Consider the following 21935-nt stretch of genomic DNA (forward strand, 5'->3'; position numbering starts at 1 on the left):
GTAAGCTAGGCTTTTTCTCTAATTTCATGCTTCTGACTAGGGAAAAACCGTGGTTTCTGGGTAGAATGCCGCAGGAGAATCATGTGCAGAGAAGAGACACAGACTTACTTAGTTACTTACCATCCTTCCTTCCTTCCTTTTTTTTTTTTTTCAAATACAGATCTAAAGCAATTCCTGTTAGTTTCTTTCAGTTTTCCCCAAGTTTACAAAGCACCAGTGCTGATGGTAAATGGTTTGTTGATTGTAGCAAAAGTTTATTAGCCCTTTAAATGTCTTAGTTGGTTTTTACTTATTCTCTGAAAGTTAAGTCATTTGCTCTAAAACTTTGCCATAATATTTCAAGGGACTTGAAATTGGGAGTGTGATTCCAAAGGAGTTTTACACCTCTGCCAAATGAAGAATAGTTGATGGAACTAGGGATGTGTAACCTGGAGAAGACTTAGTAGAGATATAATTGCTGAACTTAAATGCGGGAGAGGGGTTAAATTTGTTCTTTGTCATTCCAGAGGAACAAAGGGATCAAAGCTGCTGGGAAACAGTCATTGATCTCCTATGTGGTGGAACCCTCTGTTAGAATGGCTCAAATGAGAAGGGTCTGCAATGGGAAGTCGTGTTTCCCCACCTTGCAGGTGTCCAGGCTAAGGCCACATGGTCTCCTTGCGCATATAGTGTGGAGATGTAAATAGTGAGAGGTTTGACAAATTAACCTTTCTAAAGGTCAGAAAATTTTTTCTCAAACACTCCTTTTGTCATTACTTTTGATGATTTTCCGTAGCTTTATATTGTCTGAACTGTACTCTTTTTTTTAAAAAAAAATGTTCTCTGCTAATAGTCCTCTGCCTCCAGCATGTATCCTCAACTTTATTTTTTCATTCATTATCAGTTTCAGAGTCTGTTCCAAGTAAATTTTCTGTTCCCTGCACTGGGCTTATTCATTCCCACATCTACATTGTTAAATGTGTTACGTGTTTCACACGGAAATCTATTCTTTCTGTTGTTCCTCTTTACAACCTTACTCAAACTAGTTTATTGTTCAACAGCAAAATCCCCACAAATAACCCAGTTAAAAAATGGGCAAAGAGGATATGTGAAAGGCCAACAGTTACATGAGAAGGTGCTCAACATCACTTGTCATCAGGGAAATGCAAATTAAAACCACAATGAGATACCACCTTACACATTAGAATCACCATCATGAAAAAGACAAGAGATAACAAATGTTAGCGAGGATGTGGAGAAAAGGGAATGGCCACTATGGAAAACAGCATGAAGGTTCCTCAAAAAATTAAAAATACAACTACTATGTGATCCAGCAATTCTACTTCTGCTCATATGTTCAAAGGAAATGAAAATACTAACTCAAAAGAGGTACCTGCACTCCCATGTTTATCGCAGCATTATTTACAATAGCCGGGACATGAAAACAACCTAAGTGTCCATCAAGGGTTGAGCAGATAAAGAAGTTGTGGTATTTATATATGATGGAATATTATCCGGCCATAAAGAAAACTAGGAAATCCGACCATTTGCTGCAACATGGATGGACCCTGAAGGCATTACGCTAAGTGAAATAAGTCAGAGAAAGACGAATACGTATGATCTCAACTTTGTATGATCTCCCTTATATGTGGGATTAAAAAGAAACCCAAACTCATAGAAGAAGAGCTCAGACTTGTGGTTCCTAGAGGCAGAAGGTTGCAGAAGGGGGATTGGAGGAAGGTGGTCAAAAGTACAAACCTAGAGTTATAAATAAGTACTCGAGATGTAATGTACAACATGGTGACTATAGCTAATGCTGCCGAATGATAATGATAAAACATTAGGGTAGTTAATGCTAAGAGTTCTCATCACTAGGAGAAAATTGTTTTTTTTCCTTCTTTCCTTTTTATTATATCTCTATGAGATGATGAACATAAGCTGAACCTGTTGTAATCATTTTATAATATATGTAAATCAAACCATCATGCTGTACACCTTAAACTTACACAGTGATATATGTTGATTATTTTTCAGTAAAACTGGAAGAAGTGCCCCCCAAAATCCATTTTATCCAAGAATCCTCATATATTGCTTCTTTCCTGTGCATTCTTTCAGTTCCTTTTATTGTGGAGGTTTATACTCTCTTAGTATGTAACTTTAATTTTTTAAATATGATTTATCTTCCTAGGTATATTGTATCCCATAGGGCAGGAAGTTTATAGTTGACTCTTGAACAATACAGTAGTTAGGGGCACTGACCCCCCCATCCCTGCAGTCAAAAACTCATGTAGGTTCCCCTAAAACTTAACTATTGATAGCCTCCTATTGCCCAGAAGCCTTACCGGTAACATAAATAGTTGATTAAAATATTCTGTATGTTTTACCTGTATGTATTATATACTGTGTTGTTACAGTAAAGTGAGAGAAAAAATGTTATTAAAGAAAATAATGAAAATATAGTATTGTGCTGTATTTATTGAAAAAAAATCTGCATAAAAGTGGACCCATGCAGTTCAAACCAGTGTTATTGAAAAATCAATTTTCTAATTTTTGTATATTTCCTTATGACACATGGATTCTTTGTTGCAGTAGTTTGTTTATTATTGCTGTTGGCACTTGAATTACAACTTTTGATTTAAAAGTTCATTTAAACTTAAGTATATGAAAGTACTGATAGCAAAATAACGTTACCAGTTTCTAGGAAAAGAGGTTATTCATACTCACTTTTATATTAACATTTACCATTTTTGTATACTCTGGGGTTTTGTTTAAGGTTCTTCTATTACTGCAAGAGCCCCAGCTATGTTTCATGGCCCACTGCAGCGCCAGCTTCATCATGCACTCATACCTCATGGCAAAGGTGGGCGTTCCTCAGTTAGTGGGATTGTGGCCACTGTGTTTGGAGCAACAGGATTCCTGGGCCGATATGTTGTCAACCACCTTGGTAAGTAGTTTTTTAAGTTCCATATGCCCCAGTGCCGTTTATTAGGGTTGCCTCATGAGGAGCCATGAACCATGTTTCTTTCAATTTAACAGTGTTACAGATTACTCTTATCTTGGGTTTATGTAATTTTGATCTGCTGTTCATTAGGAAGCATTATTATGCTTTCTGTATAGGATGTAGAAACAGGAATGTGGTCTCTGAAAAGTTACGGCATCTCTCGCACAGCAAAATATGCTTTTTGTTAAAAATGGTATCCATTCATTTATCATACTAGAAGTTAAATATTTACCAAATCACTGTCCTATAAAGTAAATATCCATATTATGTTAATGTTGATCCTTGTTTCAATCCATTCTTTTTTAGGACGTATGGGGTCACAGGTGATTGTACCCTATCGGTGTGACCCATATGACACCATGCACCTTCGTCCCATGGGTGACCTGGGCCAGATTATCTTTCTGGTAAGAACCTGTGTGACTGATTATTGGAGCTGACAGATGTAAATTACTGAGGTCATTTTTAGGAGAGAGAGGCAGTGTGATAAACCAACAGTGTCATCCCAGAGTGGACCAGGGGCGTCCTTCGTTCATCCCGTTCTTTTAAACTCTTGCCCAGCAGTTGATGCACATTTTCTGTAAAGGGCCAGAGAGTAAATATTTTAGCTTTTGTAGGTCACAGGGTCTTTTCATGATTACTCAGTTCTGCCCTTCTAGCCTGAAAGCGGCTATAGATAATATATAAATGAATGGAAGTGGCTCTGTTCTAATAAAACTTTATTTACAGGGGCACCTGGGTGGATCAGATGGTTGGGCGTCTGCCTTCGGCTCAGGTCATGATCTGAGGGTCCTGGGATCGAGCCCCACATCAGGCTCCTGGCTCAGTGGAGAGTCTGCTTCTCCCTCTCCCCTGCCTCTCCCCCTGCTAATGCTCTCTCTCTCTGTATCTCTGTGTCTTAAATGAATAAATAAAAAAATCTTTAAAAAAATATTTAAAAAAAAATCTTTATTTACAAAGTTAGACTACAGGCTAGATTTGCCTTTGGGATATGGTTTGCTAACCCCTGCTGTAGGCCCATGCCATCTGGTATGGTAGCCACCAGCCACCTGTGGTCATGGAACATTTGAAATGTGGCTAATCTTAATTAAGATATGCTGTACATATAAGATACACACCAGATTTCAAAGCCTTAGTACAAAGAAAGTGCTATATATCATTAATAATTTTTTACACTTATTACATATTGAAATAATATTTTGGATATATTGGGTTAAATAAAATATATTATTAAAATGAATTTCACCTGTTTCTTTTTACTCTTTTAAATGTGACTGGTGGAAAATTTAGAATTGCCTGTGTGCCTCATGTTATATTTCTGTTGGACAGTTCTTCTGTAGATGCTGAAAATCACAAATAGGGTGTTTTATAACTTGGTTTCCTTGGCACAGACTGAGTTTAGAACAGTGCTCGCTGTGCTTCCCTATTGCTATTCTTTAATCTGCAGGTTTTTCCTTTGGCCAAGAGTTGCCAATGGGGCGAGGCAGTGGGGACCCTTCAAGGGGGTGATTAAAAACGTGTGGGCCTTTTTGGTTGCCACGATGACTGGAGACCACACTGGTTTATTAGCTAGGGACCAGGGATGCTAAATATCATACAGCTCCCAGAGCAGTCCCTTTCCACAAGGAGTTACACTGTCCCCAGTGCGTATAGTTACTCTATTGAGAAACACTCTGGGCCTTGATGCTTGGTCTCCTGTTCTGGCTAAATTGTCCTGCTTTTATCATTCTGTATGGAGCTGAGCTCTTCCATGTACACACTTTCCCTTTTAAAAAATAATTCGGAGGGCGCGTGGGTGGCTCAGTCGTTAAGTGTCTGCCTTCAGCTCAGGTCATGATCCCAGGGTCCTGGAATCGAGCCCCACATCAGGCTCCCTGCTCCGCGGGAAACCTGCTTCTCCCTCTCCCACTCCTCCTGCTTGTGTTCCCTCTCTTGCTGTGTCTCTCTCTGTCAAATAAATAAAATCTTTTTTTAAGAAAATAAATAAAAATGAAAAATAATTTGGTAAACATTCTGAAGATCTCTGCTATGTTCATGCAGATTATTTGTGATCTCTTTTAAATTTTTACTTATTTTTTTTAAGATTTTATTTATTTATTTGAGAGAGAGAGAGAGCACAAGCAGGGGGAGTGGCAGGCAGAGAGAGAGGGAGAAGCAGGCTCCCCGCAGAGCAGGGGGATCCTGATGTGGGACTTGATCCAGGATCCCAGGATCATGACCTGAGCCGAAGGCAGTCGCTTAACCAACTGAGCCACCCAGGCGCCCAAATTTTTACTTATTTTTAATAACATTTTAATTTATTCCTTACTGAATGTTCACAAGCTAGGAGTATGTTAGAAATTTCTTGTTTCTAAAGTGTTTTTCTTCTCTAAAATCTTATTGTCAAATATCTTCTTGGTCTTACAGTTAGAGGAGCTTAGCTTTTTTCCTGTTTCTTTGTGACTTGAGATTATTGGTCACTTTGTCAATCCTCAAAATTAAAGTATTTCACAAATGATGGGTGAAAACTTTGGCTTGCAGATGCGGAGTCATTGGAATTGAGATATATGATACATATTTCATTCTTTCCACAGGTATTTATAGAGTGCCTGGCATTGAGCTAAACTGTGAGCATGTCTTGATGAACAAGACCACAGGGAGCGCTCAGTGTTAATAGAGAATACAGAGACTAAACATATAACTATTTTTTTTAACAGAGAGAGAGAGCAAGTGAGCGTGAAGGGGGGAGGGGCAGAGGGAGAGCGAATCTTAAGCAGGCTCTGTGCCCAGCATGGAGCCTAACGTGGGGCTCGATCCCACGACCTTGAGATCATGACCTGAGCCAAAATCAAGAGTCGGACGTTTAACCAACTGAGCCACCCAGGCTCCCCAAGCATATTACTTTGAATATAATAATGTTTACAAAAGGGGAAGTACAAGAAGGATAAAACGGAAAGACTTCACTATATTGTTGTTTATTTTTGAGAAGGATGAACCATACTAAGTGTGACGTACTGATTTCCCTGCTTTGGTCTGTGGTGAAACTGCTGTCTGAACAACCACTTGGTTTGCTAACTTGACTGTGCCCCCTGGGCCTTATCCCTGGGAATTTGGTTTCCTTTCAATTCTTTCTCTCCAGGCTTTTCTCTTGTGCCATTCCTGCAGATATGCCCCAAGCTCTTCCACTCTGACTGTTCTTGGATTCTTTTTTTCCTACTCTTGCCATCTTTAAAAAAAAAAAAAAAGTCTTTTTTAGCTTCTTATGTGTAGAACTGCTTTTTAAAAAAAATTTTTTTTAAAGATTTTATTTATTTATTTGACAGAGAGAGAGACAGGGAGATAGGGAACACAAGCAGGGGGAGTGGGAGAGGGAGAAGCAGGCCTCCCGCTGAGCAGGGAGCCTGACGTGGGGCTGGGATCGTGACCTGAGCCAAAGGCAGCCGCTTAACCAACTGAGCCACCCAGGCGCCCCAAGAACTGTTTTTTTTATTAGCTGTGTTACTCATTGTGCTGCAGATTGTATATCTATTTTACTCTATCTTCATAGCAAACCCCTGAGATAGGTTGTATTTTCAAATTTTACATAGAGGTTGGAGAGATAATTTTGTACACAGTTCACAAAAGGCAAATGGAGTTGTCTGACTCCCCAGCTGTCACTCTATATGTCTCTTGTATCCCCTCTCCTGCATCAGTTATCACTAGTTCCTCCTCTTGAGGGCTTCATCTTTTGCTCTTGAGTCTGGTTTCTGGAGCCTTTCTAAATTGCACAGGTATGTTAGTGGGCCTGCCCAGTCACTCCCCCCACCCCATTGTTCCTTTCTCACTCTCTCTCCTCTCGCTCATACATACCCCTTACCTCTTGACCCTAAGAACTTCTTACTACTCATTACTTTCCTTCGAAATGTTTAAAAAATCCAATTTCATTTTAACATAGAAAATGCTGTATCTTTGAGGTCGTTTAATCCCTGGTCTCCATTTTGGACAAGAATCGTCAACCTGACTGTAGGCCTGAATCACTCAGACATTTAGTTCTACACTGAAATCTGCCATTGGCTCACCCTGCGCTTTTAGGCAGGTCACTCCTCCCTGCATGTTGTGTTCATGTCTGAAGTAGAAATGACTAGATCTAGGATTATAAAGAGGAAAGCATTAAGGAGAGATAAGAAAATAGTCATGAATGCTCCCAATTTAATGTTAGCCTTTAAGAGATACTCCACCTAACTTCACTCTGTAGCTGGTTGCTGCAAAAAGGGCAAGTCAGTTTTCCTCCCAAATGATCCTTGGCTCTTTGGCTCTATTTCAGGAAGGGAGATTTGGTAACCAGATTCCCTTACAAACTTGCAGGGGGCAGTTGGGTGGCCAGAAATGGATGTGCCCCACTAAAAACGAATATTGTCTTTTCTAATTCTGTCATTTCATTACCTAATAAAACAGATACACTGATCTTTTTGTCTCCAGGAGAGTCAGAGAATCAGGAAGGAATTTGAGACCTCATGACCATTTCTCTTGTAATAAATGGAGCCTGTATGAAATAGTACCATATTATGACTACAACAGATGGCCTATTTTGAAACTTGCCCTTATGTTTGCATCTGACTGGCTGTTGTTCTTATAGGAATGGGACGGGAGAAACAAAGATTCTATCCAAAGAGCAGTGAAGCACAGCAATGTGGTCATTAATCTTGTTGGGCGAGAATGGGAAACCAAGTAAGTCTTTGGCTCTTGTTTTTTCTTTGCATATGCTGTCTTAAGGTTCAGTAGACATTCACTGGGTACCTTCTAATGTCAGGAATTGTAGTTGTCACATTTTTAATTAGTCCATCATTAAGCATTGATTGAACACCTATTTACATACCCAAAAACCCCCTTTCAGGAGATTCAGTTGGCAGTAAGTCTGGTATAATGGAGCAATGTGATGCGCTACCCATAAAAAGCCGGTAGGGATTATGTCAGTGTGGTTGGTGTCATCAGCGTGATGGAATGACCGGTTGGTTCATAATGGCTGATCCTGTTTTGGATTTGTCCAGCTGGGATGGGTTAGGCAGGACGATTTTGCCTATCCTACTGTTCATCAAGCTGAACATTGGCTTTTCTTGTGTAAACTGTGTTCATGTTGTTAATCAAAGATGACATGAGTACTGGTTTGAACTGTTCTTTTTAGCCTTTGTGTGGGTTGTTTTATCAACAGATAGTGTTTTAATCTTATAGTTGCACAACATTTTGTTCATACCATTTTCTTAACATTTATTAAAGTTTGATAATCTATGTCTGCTTCATCACATATTTCTAAGTTCTTTGGTGACTTGGAGAGTCTCATTCAACTTTAAATCTCCTGTAGTGACTAATAACAGTGCCTTGTACAGTGTAAGCATTAATGTTATTGTGTAATGTTAATGGTATTGGATTAAACTGGTGACTGATTTTTTTGGTTTCTTTTTCCCCTGGGGGAAACAAAGGCCCGGGGATAAGAAGTAGGTCCCTTTTCAGCTCCCAACACTTACCCCCTCCCTTCCCAACCAGTGCTGCCAGATGTTCTCAAAGGGTCTCAGCCTTGGGATTCCTGGAGCACAGAGAATATTATGTGTGCTGATTTATGACTTATGATAAGGTTTAAATTATGTACAGTAATGATGAGCAGTAAAACTTATGTATATAAAATATACATGTATATGTTAATTTTGACTTTGGGTTAAATCGTTGCCATTTAAAAGTTTTAACTATTAAGAATTCCAGCAATAGTATGAAAACTAGCTTGTCACAGAAAGCTTTAGAATCCTTAAACAGGTGTTCTTAACTGATCCTCCCCCCTTTTTTTCCTTCTTCCAGAAACTTTGATTTTGAGGATATTTTTGTGAAGATTCCCCGTGCAATTGCTCAAGTGTCCAAGGAAGCTGGAGTTGAAAAGCTCATTCATGTTTCACATCTGAATGCTGATATTAAAAGCTCTTCTAGATTTCTGAGAAATAAGGTAGGTGACCATTTCACTTGGGAAGTGGTTCCCAGAGTTTCTTGGCCCCTTTGAAACACAAGTTAAGTGAGAAGGGTTTCTCACTGACATATCCAGAAATAAAAAGGGTTTCTAATTCTCCATATCCAGAATTAGATTGATGTGCGTGTTGTATTCTGACATTTTGGTTGAGTGCTTTCTGTTTGCAGGGAACTATGGTAAGGGGCTTCAGAGATGGATACCTGTTCTCAAATGCTGAAAGTTGCTTGGGACATAATAGAATTATATAGTAAACCTCATAAAAGGTAGAATATTATTTCTGTCAAAAGCATCCTACCCGTATCACCTACAGGTTGAAAGACCATCTTTTTTTCTCAAACCTCGTGCCTAGTCATGGTCGTATGCTACTCTTACGGGGGTAATGTAAAGGCTGAGGATGACAGGGATAAATATTTGCCAAGGAAATCTAGTATTTAGGCTTTTTATACTTCCGGAAACCACATTGTCATCCAGATTGTGCCTAGGGATTGACCATTCTGATTTGGGGTCATTCTGTAGCCTGAAATGTCTTTATTTTATTTTATTTTTTAAAGATTATTTATTTATTTATTCACGAGAGACAGACAGAGAGAGAGAGAGAGAGAGAGGCAGAGGGAGAAGCAGGCTCCCAAGGAGCAGGGAGCCTGATGCGGGACTGGATCCCAGGACGCTGGGATCATGACCTGAGCCGAAGGCAGACGCTTAACCATCTGAGCCACCCAGGCGCCCCCTGAAATGTCTTTATTATCAGGGACTCAGAGGAATTGCAGTGTCTGGGGCTGATTTTAGCATTTGTTTTCTGCTATCCTGAGCCTGCTTTGGGTCAGCTTGGTAAGGACCGCAGAGTTCTTTGCCAGGGACTCCAGCTTTTTGACCCACTGCATTCTTTTATTGAACAAATGATTTATTAAGTACCTACAGTGTGCTGTATATTGTATTAGATGGTGGGGATACAGTAGCAAATAAAACAGACAGTCTTAGCCCCTATCTAGTTTCTAATCTATTGAGGAAAATAATGCCACTTGTGCCTGGTGTTGCAAAGTAGGGAACTGTGCTGTAGGAGCATATAATGGGGTAGAGAGGGCATCTATCTACCAGTTTGGAGCATTTAATTGCTAGCATCCGAAAATTCAGTGTAAACTGGTTCAATATAAAGGGAGTTTATAGGCCCCTGTAATCTGAAAAATCCAGCAATAAGGAAACTTAGCCACATTGGTGCCAAGGTTCATCAGAGTTTCAGCTTGGTTTCTCTGTGATTCTTTCAGCTCCTTCTTTTTGTGTAAGCTGTTTCTCATAGTCATGGAACTGGCTAGCAGCACATTCAAGCCTCAGCATTTTTATACCGCATGGATGAGGGAGAATGAGCATGTGCACTGTCTGCCTGCCTGCATCTGGCATTCACAGAATCGTCGGAATCCATGCTTGTTTGGAAGGGCCAGGGTTGGGGCTGGAGTCAGTGGTGGGAGAAGACTCAGAGATGTCCAGCCCTGTGATGTACACCATGAGGTAGATGGTGGAGCTGGTGAATAAGGGGAGAAACACTAGAGAAGGACAAGGCTTTCGGGCAGTGGTTCTTAGCCTTAGCTGCCCATTAGAAGCACTAGGAACTTTGAAAAATCCTGCACCCTGACCAATGAAAATAGAATCTCTGGGGATAGAACTTGGGCATCGATATTTTTAACTCTCCGTAGGTAATCCCAAAGCACAGCAAAGATAGAAAAATAGTATTTACAGAGAAGGAAGAGGATGATCCAGTTTTGGACTCAGGTTGCATTTCAGGTGTGTGTCAATCATCCAAGTAACAATGGTGAATGGGGTTTATGATCCTGGAGCTCAGAAGTGAGGTCTGGTTTGGAGATACAAAACCACTTAATTAGGGGCGCCTGGGTGGCTCAGTCAGTTGGGCGTCTGCCTTTGGCTCAGGTCATGATCCTAGGGTTCCTGCTCAGCGGGGAGCCTGCTTCTCCATCTGCCCCTCCCCCCCGCTCATGCTCTCTCTCTCTCTCTCCCCCCTCCCCCAAATAAATAAATAAAATCTTAAAAAAAAATAAAACCAGTTAATTGAAGCAATGTTTGGGAATAAGATTGCCTAGTGAGGAAGCGTAGATTGAGAGAACTTTGGACAGGGCTCAGAGGAATACCAATGATTAGTGCTCTTGTAGACAAGGAGGCACCTGCAAAAACCCAAACAAACAAAGACTGAGAAGGAGTGGACTTGGTGAGGTAGGAGGGAAACCAGGAGAGTATAAGGTCATGGAAGCCAAGGGAAGACAGTGTCGCAAGGGGGGAGTAGTTGCTTATGAATGCCAATGAGAAGCCAAGTGAGGTGAGAACTGGAAAGTCACCTTAGATCTACCAACATGGATGGAGGTCATTTTTGATCTGATTAAGAATGGTTTGGGTGCAAGTGTTGGGGCAGAATCTAGAGCACAGGTGAACAAAGAGTGAGCGGGAGCGGAGACAGTGGAGACAGTGAGAGCAGGTGGCATTTTTAAGTGGTTTGGTAAGAAGAGGGATGGGGCAAGAAGCTGAAGGGGCACGTGGAGTTGAGAATCGTTTTTCCTCTAAGGTGGAAGGTCTTGACATTGTGTAAGCGCTGGTGAGAAGGTGCTGGTAAAGAGGGAGACTGAGCATAAAGGAGAGCGTCGGTTGGGCAGGCTCCTGAGAAAGTGAAAGGAAGTGAGTCCTGGAGCAAGGGGAGATAAGAAAGGAGGAGGGTGGTGGGTTTTCTCGTGGGGGCTTGAGGTGGTTTTTGTCTGCTGCCATATCTTCCCTTTGAATGAGAAGGTGAAGTCATTTATTGGAAGAAAGAATAGTAAGGGAAGAATTTGAATAGAATGGAGAATATTTGAAATTGTCACAGGAGAGAACAGCTAATTAGAAGAAAACAATACTTGGGACATGTTGAAGTCCCAGTTAAAATTTATGACATGAGTATATAACTGGCAGCAATTTAGGATTTTTTGAATTCAGGTATAATTTACATACATTAGTTTCAGGTATATAATGTAATGATTTGTCATATGTATATATTGTGAAGTGATCTCCACAATGAGTCTGGTTAACGTCACCACACATAGTTACAGATTTTTTTGTGTGTGTGATGAGAACTTTTTTTTTTAAGATTTTATTTATTTATTTGAGAAAGAGAGAGAACATGAGCGGGAGGAGGAGCAGAGGGAGAGGGACAAGCAGCCTCCTTGCTGAGCACAGAGCCCGACATGGGGCTTGATCCCATGACCTGAGCTGAAATCAGCAGTCCCACGCTTATCCGACTAAACCACCCAGGCGCCCCTTGTGATGAGAATTTCATGATTTACTCTTTTATTAGCAACTTTCAAATTAGCTGTAGTCGCCATGCTGTATGTTACATCCTGAGACTTATTTATTTTATAACTAGAAGTTTGTTCCTTTTGATCCCCTTTACCCCTGCCTCTGTTCTCTGTATCTATGAGTTTGCTGGGGTTTTGTTTGCTTTTTTTCTTTTTTTTTTATTCCATTTATAAGTGAGATCTATAGTATTTGTCTTTCTCTGTCTGAATATTTTGCTTAGCATAATGCCTTCAGGGTCCATCCATGTTGTTGCAAATGGCAAGATTTCCTTCTTTTTTAATTGCATTGTGTGTGTGTGTGTGTATTTATGACATCTTTAACCCTTCATCTCCCGATGGACACTTAGATTGCTTCCGTATCTTGGTGATTGTAAATAGTGCTCCACTGAACATGGGGATGCAGATATCTTTTCAAGTTAGTGTTTTTATTTTCTTTGGACATGTTAGCAGAAGTGGAATTGCTGGATCATATGGTAGTTATATTTTTAAGTTTCTGAGGAACCCTCATACTATTTTCCATAGTGGCTGCACCAGTTTACATTCCCACCAACAGTGCGCAGGGGTTCCGTTTTCTCCACATCCTCACTAACATTTGTTATTTCTTGTCTTTTTGATAATTGCCATGCTGATAGGTGGGAAGTGATATCTCCTTGTGGTTTTGATTTGCATTTCCCTGATGATTAGTGATTTTGGGCACCTTTTTCATGTACCTGTTGGGCATCTGTATGTCTTCTTTGGAAAAAATGTCTATTCAGATCTGCCCATTTTTTGATCAAATTGGGACTTTTTTTTTTTTTTTTTGCTATTGAATTGTCCAATTTATGATTTTTATGTATTTATTTTCCTCTAGTTCTGAAGACAGCAGGAGTGCATGGCTCAAAGAAGGAAGCTAATGGGCTCGTTTCAGAATTGGGATTTTGCCTGGTGGGTGGAGGAGTAAAGACAAAGGGATGAGGTAGTTTACAGTATGGGTAAGAGAGTGATTGAAAAGTTGGGCCATGGCATCTAGTCTGAGGTAAGTTAGGAGGATTTGATGTGGGGGAAAGCAGCATCAGAGGACTAGTGCTCCTGAGAAGGTGATGACCAACATCCCAGGAACAGGTGATGAAGAAGCAGCAGCTGGAAGTATGGGAGATTGCCATCTGAGAGCAGGATGTCTTCATGTAGTATTTCAGAAGAAGGATAATCGCAGTTGTTGATGTGGTCCATGGCCTGAATGAGTTGAAGGGGGCAGAAGGGGAGAAAAGAGGAGATCACTGGAGTTGAGACGCTCAAGAAACAGAGGTTCAAGTCCACCTGGACATATATGTCACTCGCAGTGGCTGTGCAGGTGGGGAGGAAGGCTGGACAGGGTGCTGATACTTGCACGGAAAGAGGCCTCGTCTAGGAGGTAGATGGAAACAAACGAGGGTGTTGAGGTTAGGAAGGTTCCTGGCCTGTCTCCACTCCTCTGGGTAGGTATGTGTGCTGCCACCTCCATATCATGGCCTCCGACCACACTCTCCTTTCTCTGGCAGGCTGCTAGATTGGTGACACCATCTAGAGAACCTATGGTTAGAAAGGAAAATGGAGGCTGGAAAAATTCTACTCTGATTTTTCTCCTTCTTCTGCGTAAGCTTCCCCAGGATAAATATAGGAAGAAACCCAACAAGAGCCATTAAAGGCAGGGCATTTTTGTGTGTTATTTAAAAAAGATTCTGCGTGACTGACTTTTATGAATCCTGCCTTACTCTGGAGAAACTGACCTTTGAAATACAAGTAACGTCCTGATAGTGGAAGGAACGCAAGCTCTGTTCACTCACCTCTGAACTCTATTTTTTGTTTGGTTGGTTGTTTAGGCCGTTGGAGAGAAGGAAGTGAGAGATGCATTTCCGGAAGCCATTATCATAAAGCCATCGGACATCTTTGGAAGAGAGGATAGATTCCTCAATCATTTTGCAAGTATGTATTCTTTCTTGTATTCTTAGTAGTAGAAAAGAGGATACCAGTTAACCAGGTTGAAGTTAAGCGCAAGCTAACGGTGTTCTCTGACTCGACAGACTGAGGTGTATTTTCTCTCCCCCAGTTGCCTTTTTCTCCCCAAAGGTTCAGTGTGCCCAGTGTGGTCTTCATTACTGTCTAAGAAAAGAAGCACCTTAGATTCACGGGAAGAGTGCAGCCTTGGGAAACAGAGACTGACTCGTTCTGTGACTGGCAGGTGTACGAGGGGCAGCTTCCTTGTATATTGAAATGGAGATGAAAATGTCTGTCTCCAGAGTGGTGTGTTACCGAAATGAAGTAGCGCATGTCACTGTCCCTGGCCCGTAGTCAGTGCTTAAATGTTGGCCTTATTTATATTTTTCATATGAAGCCCCTCTTAACTACTTTCTCACTTTTAGTCTGATTGCCAAGTCCCTTGGATGTTGATTTGGAAAGACAAAGAGGCAGCATCGTAGTTTGTCAGGTGCATGTAATCAGTCTTCCTTGTTTGTTTATTTTTTAAAGATTTTATTTATTTTAGAGTGCGTGAGCAGGTGGGGGGGCAAAGGGAGAGAGAGACTCTCAAGCAGACTCTGCACTGAATGCAGAGCCCGACAGGGGGCTCAACCTCATGATCCTGAGATCATGTCAGTCTTCCTTGTTAATAGCAATTTCTGTGGAATGGGATTAGGGACTAATAAATAGGAGTGTGGCCTTTGCTAAATTGGTATGTAAACTGCTTTCATGGGCTGGGCATCATGTTATGCTTGCTCTCAGGCTCTGTTTGCTTAATAATTAGACTTGTCTTGGCAGAGGAAATCAGTCTCCTTGACTAAGTGATGAGATTTTGAGATTTTACAGGTAAAAAAAGTGACTTCCCTGTACATTTGTAGGGGTGGGAAGGGCAAATACATTTTTAAAGTCTGTGGTAAGAACCCAGCTTTAGTTTCTGATTCTATCAAATTACCAGTCACCTCTCAATTTATTCACTTACGTATTCGGAGAAGATTCTGACCCTCCTAGGAAGTACTAGGATGGTTGGTGAGGTACAGTTTTATCAGTAGCTTCCTGTTTCTCCTTGTCAGCTATTCATATTTTTTCTTTCAGTTTTCTTTGTATGTCCTTTGCCTATGTGTATTTGTTTTTTTTGAGAGATGTTTTTCTTACTGATTTAGACTATATATTATAACATCTTTTGTTATATTTACTGTTATTTTTTGTTGTTGGCATATTTACTTAAATTGTTTTAAAATTAATGGACTTTATTTTTTTAGAGTAGTTTTAGGTTTACAGAAAAGTTGAATGGAAAACACAGAGTTCTCACATACCCTTTAAACCCTCGATCTCTGCCCACAACATTTTTCTCTATTATTTTTTTTTAAGATTTTATTTATTTATTTGACAGAGAGCACAAGCAGGGAGAGCAGCAGAGGGAGAAGGAGAAGCAGACTCCCCGCTGAGCATGGAGCCCAACATGGGCTCGATCCCAGGATTCCAAGATCATGTCCTGAGCCAAAGGCAGATGCTTAGTTGACTGAGCCACCCAGGCGCCCACTTTTCTCTATTATTAACACCTGGCATTAGTGTGGTACATTTGTGAATTGATGAGCCAATATCGATACATTATTATTAAGTCCATAATTTACATTAGGATTCATTCTTTATGTTGTACATTCTGTGGATTTTGACAAATGTATAATGACGTCTACCTACCATTAGATTATCATAGAGAATAGTTCCATTGCCTTAAAAATCTCCTGTGCTCGACCTTCTTACCCTTCCCTCCCTACCCTGCTACCTGCACCCCTAATACCTGACAATCACTCATCTTTTTCTGTCTCCATGGTTTTGCCTTTTCTAGAATATCATATAGTTGGAATCATATGCTATGTCGCCTTTTCAGATTGGCTTCCTTCACTTAGCCTCTGCATTTAAGCTTCCTTCATGTCTTTCCATGGCTGATAGCTCATTTCTTTTTTATACCTGAATGATATTCCATTGTATGTATAGACCACAGTTCATTTATCCAATTTAGATATTTTTATCCTGTGTTTTTTCACCCTGATTGCTCATGTCTTTTCACATTCTGTATTAATTTCCAATTTAAAAAAAATTATGGTAGAAAACATATAATATAAAATTTACTGAGTTGCCTGGGTGGCTCAGACGGTTAAGCTTCTGACTCTTGATCTCAGCTCAGGTCTTGATCTCAGAGTTGTGAATTCAGGCCCCGTGTTGGGCTCTGCACTGGGCATGGAGCCTACTAAATTAATTAATTAATTAAAATAAAATAAAATTTATCATCTGATTTGGACTGAATTATGTCACTGTCTTCCCTCCATTCCCCAAATTCATTTCTTACCTGTTTTTACTTTTGTTTCCTATGTTTTAGTATCATAGCCAAGAAATCATTGCTAAATCCAGTCGCATGAAACTTTCCCCCATATTTTCTTATAAGGATTTTGTAGTTGTAGTTGTTATGTTTAAGTCTTTGATCCATTTTGAGTTAATTTTTGTATATGGTGTAAGGTAAAGGTCCAACTTTATTCTTTTATATATGGATATTCAGTTCTCCCAGCATCATTGAAACTGATGTCATTGAAAACACTGTCATTTCCCCATTGAATGGTCTTGGCACTGTGTCAAAAAAATCATTTAACCATACATACAAAAGTTATTTCTCTCTATTCTATTCCACTGGTTTATATGTCTATCTTTATGCCACTGTTTGGATCTTGATTACTGTAGCTTTGTAGAAGGTTTTGAAATCTCCCATATGATCTAACTTTATTTTTCTTTCTCAAAATAGTTTTGGCTATTTGGGGTCCCTGAAGATTCCATATGAATTTTAAGATGGAGCTTTCTATACTTCTGCAGAATATACCATTGGGATTTTGATAGGGACTGCATTACCTGTAGATTTCTTTGGGTGGTTTGACATATTAACAGTGTTGTCTTCCACCATGAACATGAGATGCATTTCTGTTTATTTGTGGCTTATTAAATTTCTTTCAGTGGGGCGCCTGGGTGGCTCAGTTGGTTAAGCATCCAACTCTTGGTATTGCCTCAGGTAATGATCTCAGGGTCGTGGGATAAAGCCCGCGTCGGGCTCTGCCCTCAGCTTGCAGTCTGCTTGACATTCTCTCTCCCCGTCTCTTTCTGCCCCTTGCCCCACTCTCTTATTCTCTCTCAAATAAATAGTTAAAAAGTTTTCTTTCTGCAGTGTTTTACAGTTTTCAATGTGCAAGTCTTTAGCCAACTTGGTTACATTTATTCCTGAGTGTTTTATTCTTTTTGATGCTCCTATAAATAATGTCTACTTTAAAAAAATTTTTGTAAGGCTTTTTTTTTAACCTTTACATTCAATCCACTTGGGATTTGCTTTGGTTTATGGTGAGATGTGAGCCTTTTCTCCCTCCCTCCCTTCCTCTCTTTTTCCTCATTTTAGTAAAATGATTGTATCAGCACCATGTATTAAATAATCTTTTCATTTCCCACATATTTGTGGTAATGCATTCATCATATCCTAAATTTCCATTTTTTTACCAGAGCGGTCTTTTCTGAGTTACCCATGTTGTGTTGCTGATCTACTGATTCCTGTGTTCCTCTTTAGAATGGCGTGCAGTGATTGTCCCATCTTGGGAGTGGCCATGCACCAAGTGGCCAAGCCATTTGACCATTTTCCCGTGCTCTCCACGTCCTTAAGAATTTGGCCTTTTTCCTTTCCGTGTTTGTTATCTGACAAATGTCTGCCCATTAGCTTCCTCAGTGTCCGCTACATTTATTCCATTATTTCAGTTTTGCAAAATGATTCTGCTAACCTGGAGCATGTGGATATTGCTGAGGCTTCTAGTAGTTGAAGGCTTCTAAAGCATACTTCTCTTTCCTCTGCCAGATACTCGTTGGTTTGGTGGTGTACCTCTTATTTCTTTGGGCAAGAAGACAGTGAAGCAACCAGTATACGTAAGTATCCGGATGAAGGGGCTTTGGCTGGATTCAGAGGCAGGTGATCAGTTTTCTGGTTTTATCCTAAACCTGTAACTCCATCATTTTCTTTTCAACTTGCTCCAACTGCTTGCCTCTCAGTTTACCTAAGAGGTACATGTATTCTCTGTGTGTTCACTTGTTTGCTCACTTAAGAAAAATAGATTGAATGTGCTGGGCACACTGTACACATCACTGGGAATATAGAGATATGAAGTAGACACAGATTGCTCTCCTCGTGTTGGCCTCAGTCAGAGGCAGGCTAGAAAAGCAGTTGTCATGCAGTGTGGTAAGTGCTGTGATAGGGAGAGGATTTATGTAATATGGCAGAGGGACACTGAATCCAGACTTGAGGTTCAGGGATAGCCTCCCACAGGAAACGGCATTGAAGGTAAGACCTTAAAGATGGTTAGCAGCAAGTCAGACGAAGGTGTTTGGGGAAGAGCATTCCAAGCAGAAGGAACAGTATGTACAGGAGTCCAGAGGTAAGAGCATGTTGGGTTCCATATTATGTTGAGAACAGGGTTTCTTTTTTTTTTTTAATTTTTTATTGTGATGTTAATCACCACACATTACATCATTAGTTTTTGATGTAGTGTTCCATGATTCATTGTTTGTGCATAACACCCAGTGCTCCATGCAGAACGTGCCCCCTTTAATACCCATCACCAGGCTAACCCATCTCCCCACCCCCCTCCCCTCTAGAACCCTCAGTTTGTTTTTCAGAGTCCATCGTCTCTCATGGTTCGTCTCCCCCTCCGATTTACCCCCTTCATTCTTCCCCTCCTGCTATCTTCTTCTTCTTCTTTTTTTTCTTAACATATATTGCATTATTTGTCTCAGAGGTACAGATCTGTGATTCAACAGTCTTGCACAATTCACAGCGCTCACCATAGCACTTACCCTCCCCAATGTCTATCACCCAGCCACCCAAACCCTCCCACCACCCACCCCTACTCCAGCAACCCTCAATTTGTTTCCTAAGATTAAGAATTCCTCCCATCAGTGAGATCATATGATATATGTCTTTCTATGATTGATTTATTTCACTCAGCATAACACCCTCCAGTTCCATCCACGCCATTGCAAATGGCAAGATCTCATTTTTTTGATGGCTGCATAATATTCCATTGTGTATATATACCACCTCTTCTTTATCCATTCATCTGTCGATGGACATCTTGACTGTTTCCACAGTTTGGCTATTGTGGACATTGCTGCTATAAACATCGGGGTGCATGTACCCCTTCGGGTCCCTACATTTGTATCTTTGGGGTAAATACCCAGTAGTGCAATTGCTGGGTCGTATGGTAGCTCTATTTTCAACTGTTTGAGGAACCTCCATACTGTTTTCCAGAGTGGTTGTACCAGCTTGCATTCCCACAAACAGTGTAGGAGGGTTCCCCTTTCTCCACATCCCTGCCAACATCTGTCATTTCTGACTTGTTAATTCTAGCCATTCTGACGGGTGTGAGGTGGTATCTCATTGAGGTTTTGATTCGGATTTCCCTGATGCCGAGTGATGTTGAGCACTTTTTCATGTGTCTGTTGGCCATTTGGATGTCTTCTTTGGAAAGATGTCTGTTCATTTCTTCTGCCCATTTCTTGATTGGATTATTTGTTCTTTGGGTGTTGAGTTGGATAAGTTCTTTATAGTTTTTGGTTACTAGCCTTTAACTGATATGTCATTTGAAAATATTTTCTCCCATTCTGTCGGTTGTCTTTTGGTTTTGTGGACTGTTTCTTTTCTGTGCAAAAGCTTTTTATCTTGATGAAGTCCCAAGAGTTTATTTTTGCCCTTGCTTCCCTTGCCTTTGGCGATGTTTCTAGGAAGAAGTTGCTGTGGCTGAGGTGGAAGAGGTTGCTGCCTGTGTTCTCCTTTAGGATTTTGATGGACTCCTGTCTCACGTTGAGGTCTTTCAACCATTTGGAGTCTATTTTTGTGTATGGTATAAGGAAATGGTCCAGTTTCATTCTTCTGCATATGGCTGTACAATTTTCCCAACACCATTTGTTGAAGATACTTTTTTCCATTGGACATTCTTTCCTGCTTTGTCAAAGATGAGTTGACCATAGAGTTGAGGGTCCATTTCTGGGCTCTCTATTCTGTTCCATTGATCTATGTGTCTGTTTTTGTGCCGGTACCATACTGTCTTGATGATGACAGCTTTGTAATAGAGCTGGAAGTCCGGAATTGTGATGCCACCAGCTTTGCTTTTCTTTTTCAACATTCCTCTGGCTATTAGGGGTCTCTTCTGGTTCCATTCAAATTTTAGGATTATTTGTTCCATTTCTTTGAAAAAAGTGGATGGTATTTTGATGGGGATTGCATTGAATGGGTAGATTGCTCTAGGTAGCCTTGACATCTTCACAATGTTTGTTCTCCCAATCCATGAGCATGGAACGTTTTTCCATTTTTTTGTGTCTTCAATTTCTTTCATGAGTATTTTATAGTTTTCTGAGTACAGATCCTTTTCCACTTTGGTTAAATTTATTCCTAGGTAACTTATGGTTTTGGGTGCAATTGTAAATGGGATCGACTCCTGAATTTCTCTCTCTTTGGACTTGTTGGTGTGTAGGAATGCCACTGATTTCTGTGCATTGATTTTATATCCTGCTACTTTACTGAATTCCTGTATGAGTTCTAGCAGTTTTGGGGTGGAGTCTTTTGGGTTTTCCACAAAAGTATCATATCATCTGCAGAGAGTGAGAGTTTGACTTCCTGTTTGCCGATTTGGATGCCTTTGATTTCTTTTTGTTGTCTGATTGCTGTGCCTAGGACTTCTAATACTATGTTGAATATGTTGAATAGCAGTGGTGAGAGTGGACATCCCTGCTGCATTCCTGACCTTAGGGGGAAAGCTCTCAGCTTTTCTCCATTGAGAATGATATTCGCTGTAGGTTTTTCATAGATGGCTTTTATGATATTGAGGTATGTACCCTCTATCCCTATACTCTGAAGAGTTTGATCAAGAAAGGATGCTGTAGTTTGTCAGATGCTTTTTCTGCATCTATTGAGAGGATCATATGATTCTTGTTCTCTCTTTTGTTAATGTATTGTATCATTTTGATTGATTTGCGGAAGTTGAACCAGCCTGGCAGCCCAGGGATAAATCCCACTTGGTCATGGTGAATAATCCTTTTAATGTACTATTGGATCCTATTGGCTAGTATTTTGGAGAGAATTTTTGCATCCATGTTCATCAAGGATATTGGTCTGTAATTCTCCTTTTTGATGGGGTCTTTGTGTGGCTTTGGGATCAAGGTAATGGTGGCCTCATAAAATGAGTTTGGAAGTTTCCTTCCATTTCTATTTTTTGGAACACTTTCAGAAGGATAGGTATTAATTCTTCTTTAAATGTTTGGTAGAATTCCCCAGGGAATCCGTCTGGCCCTGGGCTTTTGTTTGTTGGGAGATTTTTGATGACTGCTTCAATTTCCTTAGTGGTTATAGGTCTGTTCAGGTTTTCTATTTCTTCCTGGTTCAGTTCTGGTAGTTGATAATCTCTAGGAATGCATCCATTTCTTCCAGGTTATCTAATTTGCTGGCATAGAGTTGTTCATAATATGTTCTTATAAGTGTATTTCTTTGGTGTTGGTTGTGATCTCTCCTCTTTCATGATTTTGTTGATTTGGGTCCTTTCTCTTTTCTTTTTGATAAGTCTGGCCAGGGGTTTATCAATCTTGTTAATTCTTTCAAAGAACCAGCTCCTAGTTT

At 40.3% G+C, this 21935-nt stretch overlaps 1 protein-coding gene across 1 annotated transcript in view; it reads left to right on the forward strand.

Annotated features, from left to right (window-relative positions):
- NDUFA9 (NADH:ubiquinone oxidoreductase subunit A9) overlaps positions 1 to 21935 on the forward strand; it is a 41056-nt gene that overhangs the window by 3886 nt on the left and 15235 nt on the right. Inside the window, exons 2-7 of the mRNA XM_025851881.2 lie at positions 2753 to 2923; positions 3287 to 3384; positions 7572 to 7663; positions 8783 to 8924; positions 14113 to 14215; positions 18129 to 18196. Coding sequence (XP_025707666.1) covers positions 2753 to 2923; positions 3287 to 3384; positions 7572 to 7663; positions 8783 to 8924; positions 14113 to 14215; positions 18129 to 18196 — 674 coding nt within the window. The remainder of the gene's footprint in view (positions 1 to 2752; positions 2924 to 3286; positions 3385 to 7571; positions 7664 to 8782; positions 8925 to 14112; positions 14216 to 18128; positions 18197 to 21935) is intronic.

The sequence above is a fragment of the Callorhinus ursinus genome, unplaced genomic scaffold (assembly GCF_003265705.2).
Source record: "Callorhinus ursinus isolate GAN/ISIS: 27379988/994484 unplaced genomic scaffold, GSC_fseal_2.0 scaffold74, whole genome shotgun sequence".
In the NCBI taxonomy this organism is placed as follows: domain Eukaryota; kingdom Metazoa; phylum Chordata; class Mammalia; order Carnivora; family Otariidae; genus Callorhinus; species Callorhinus ursinus.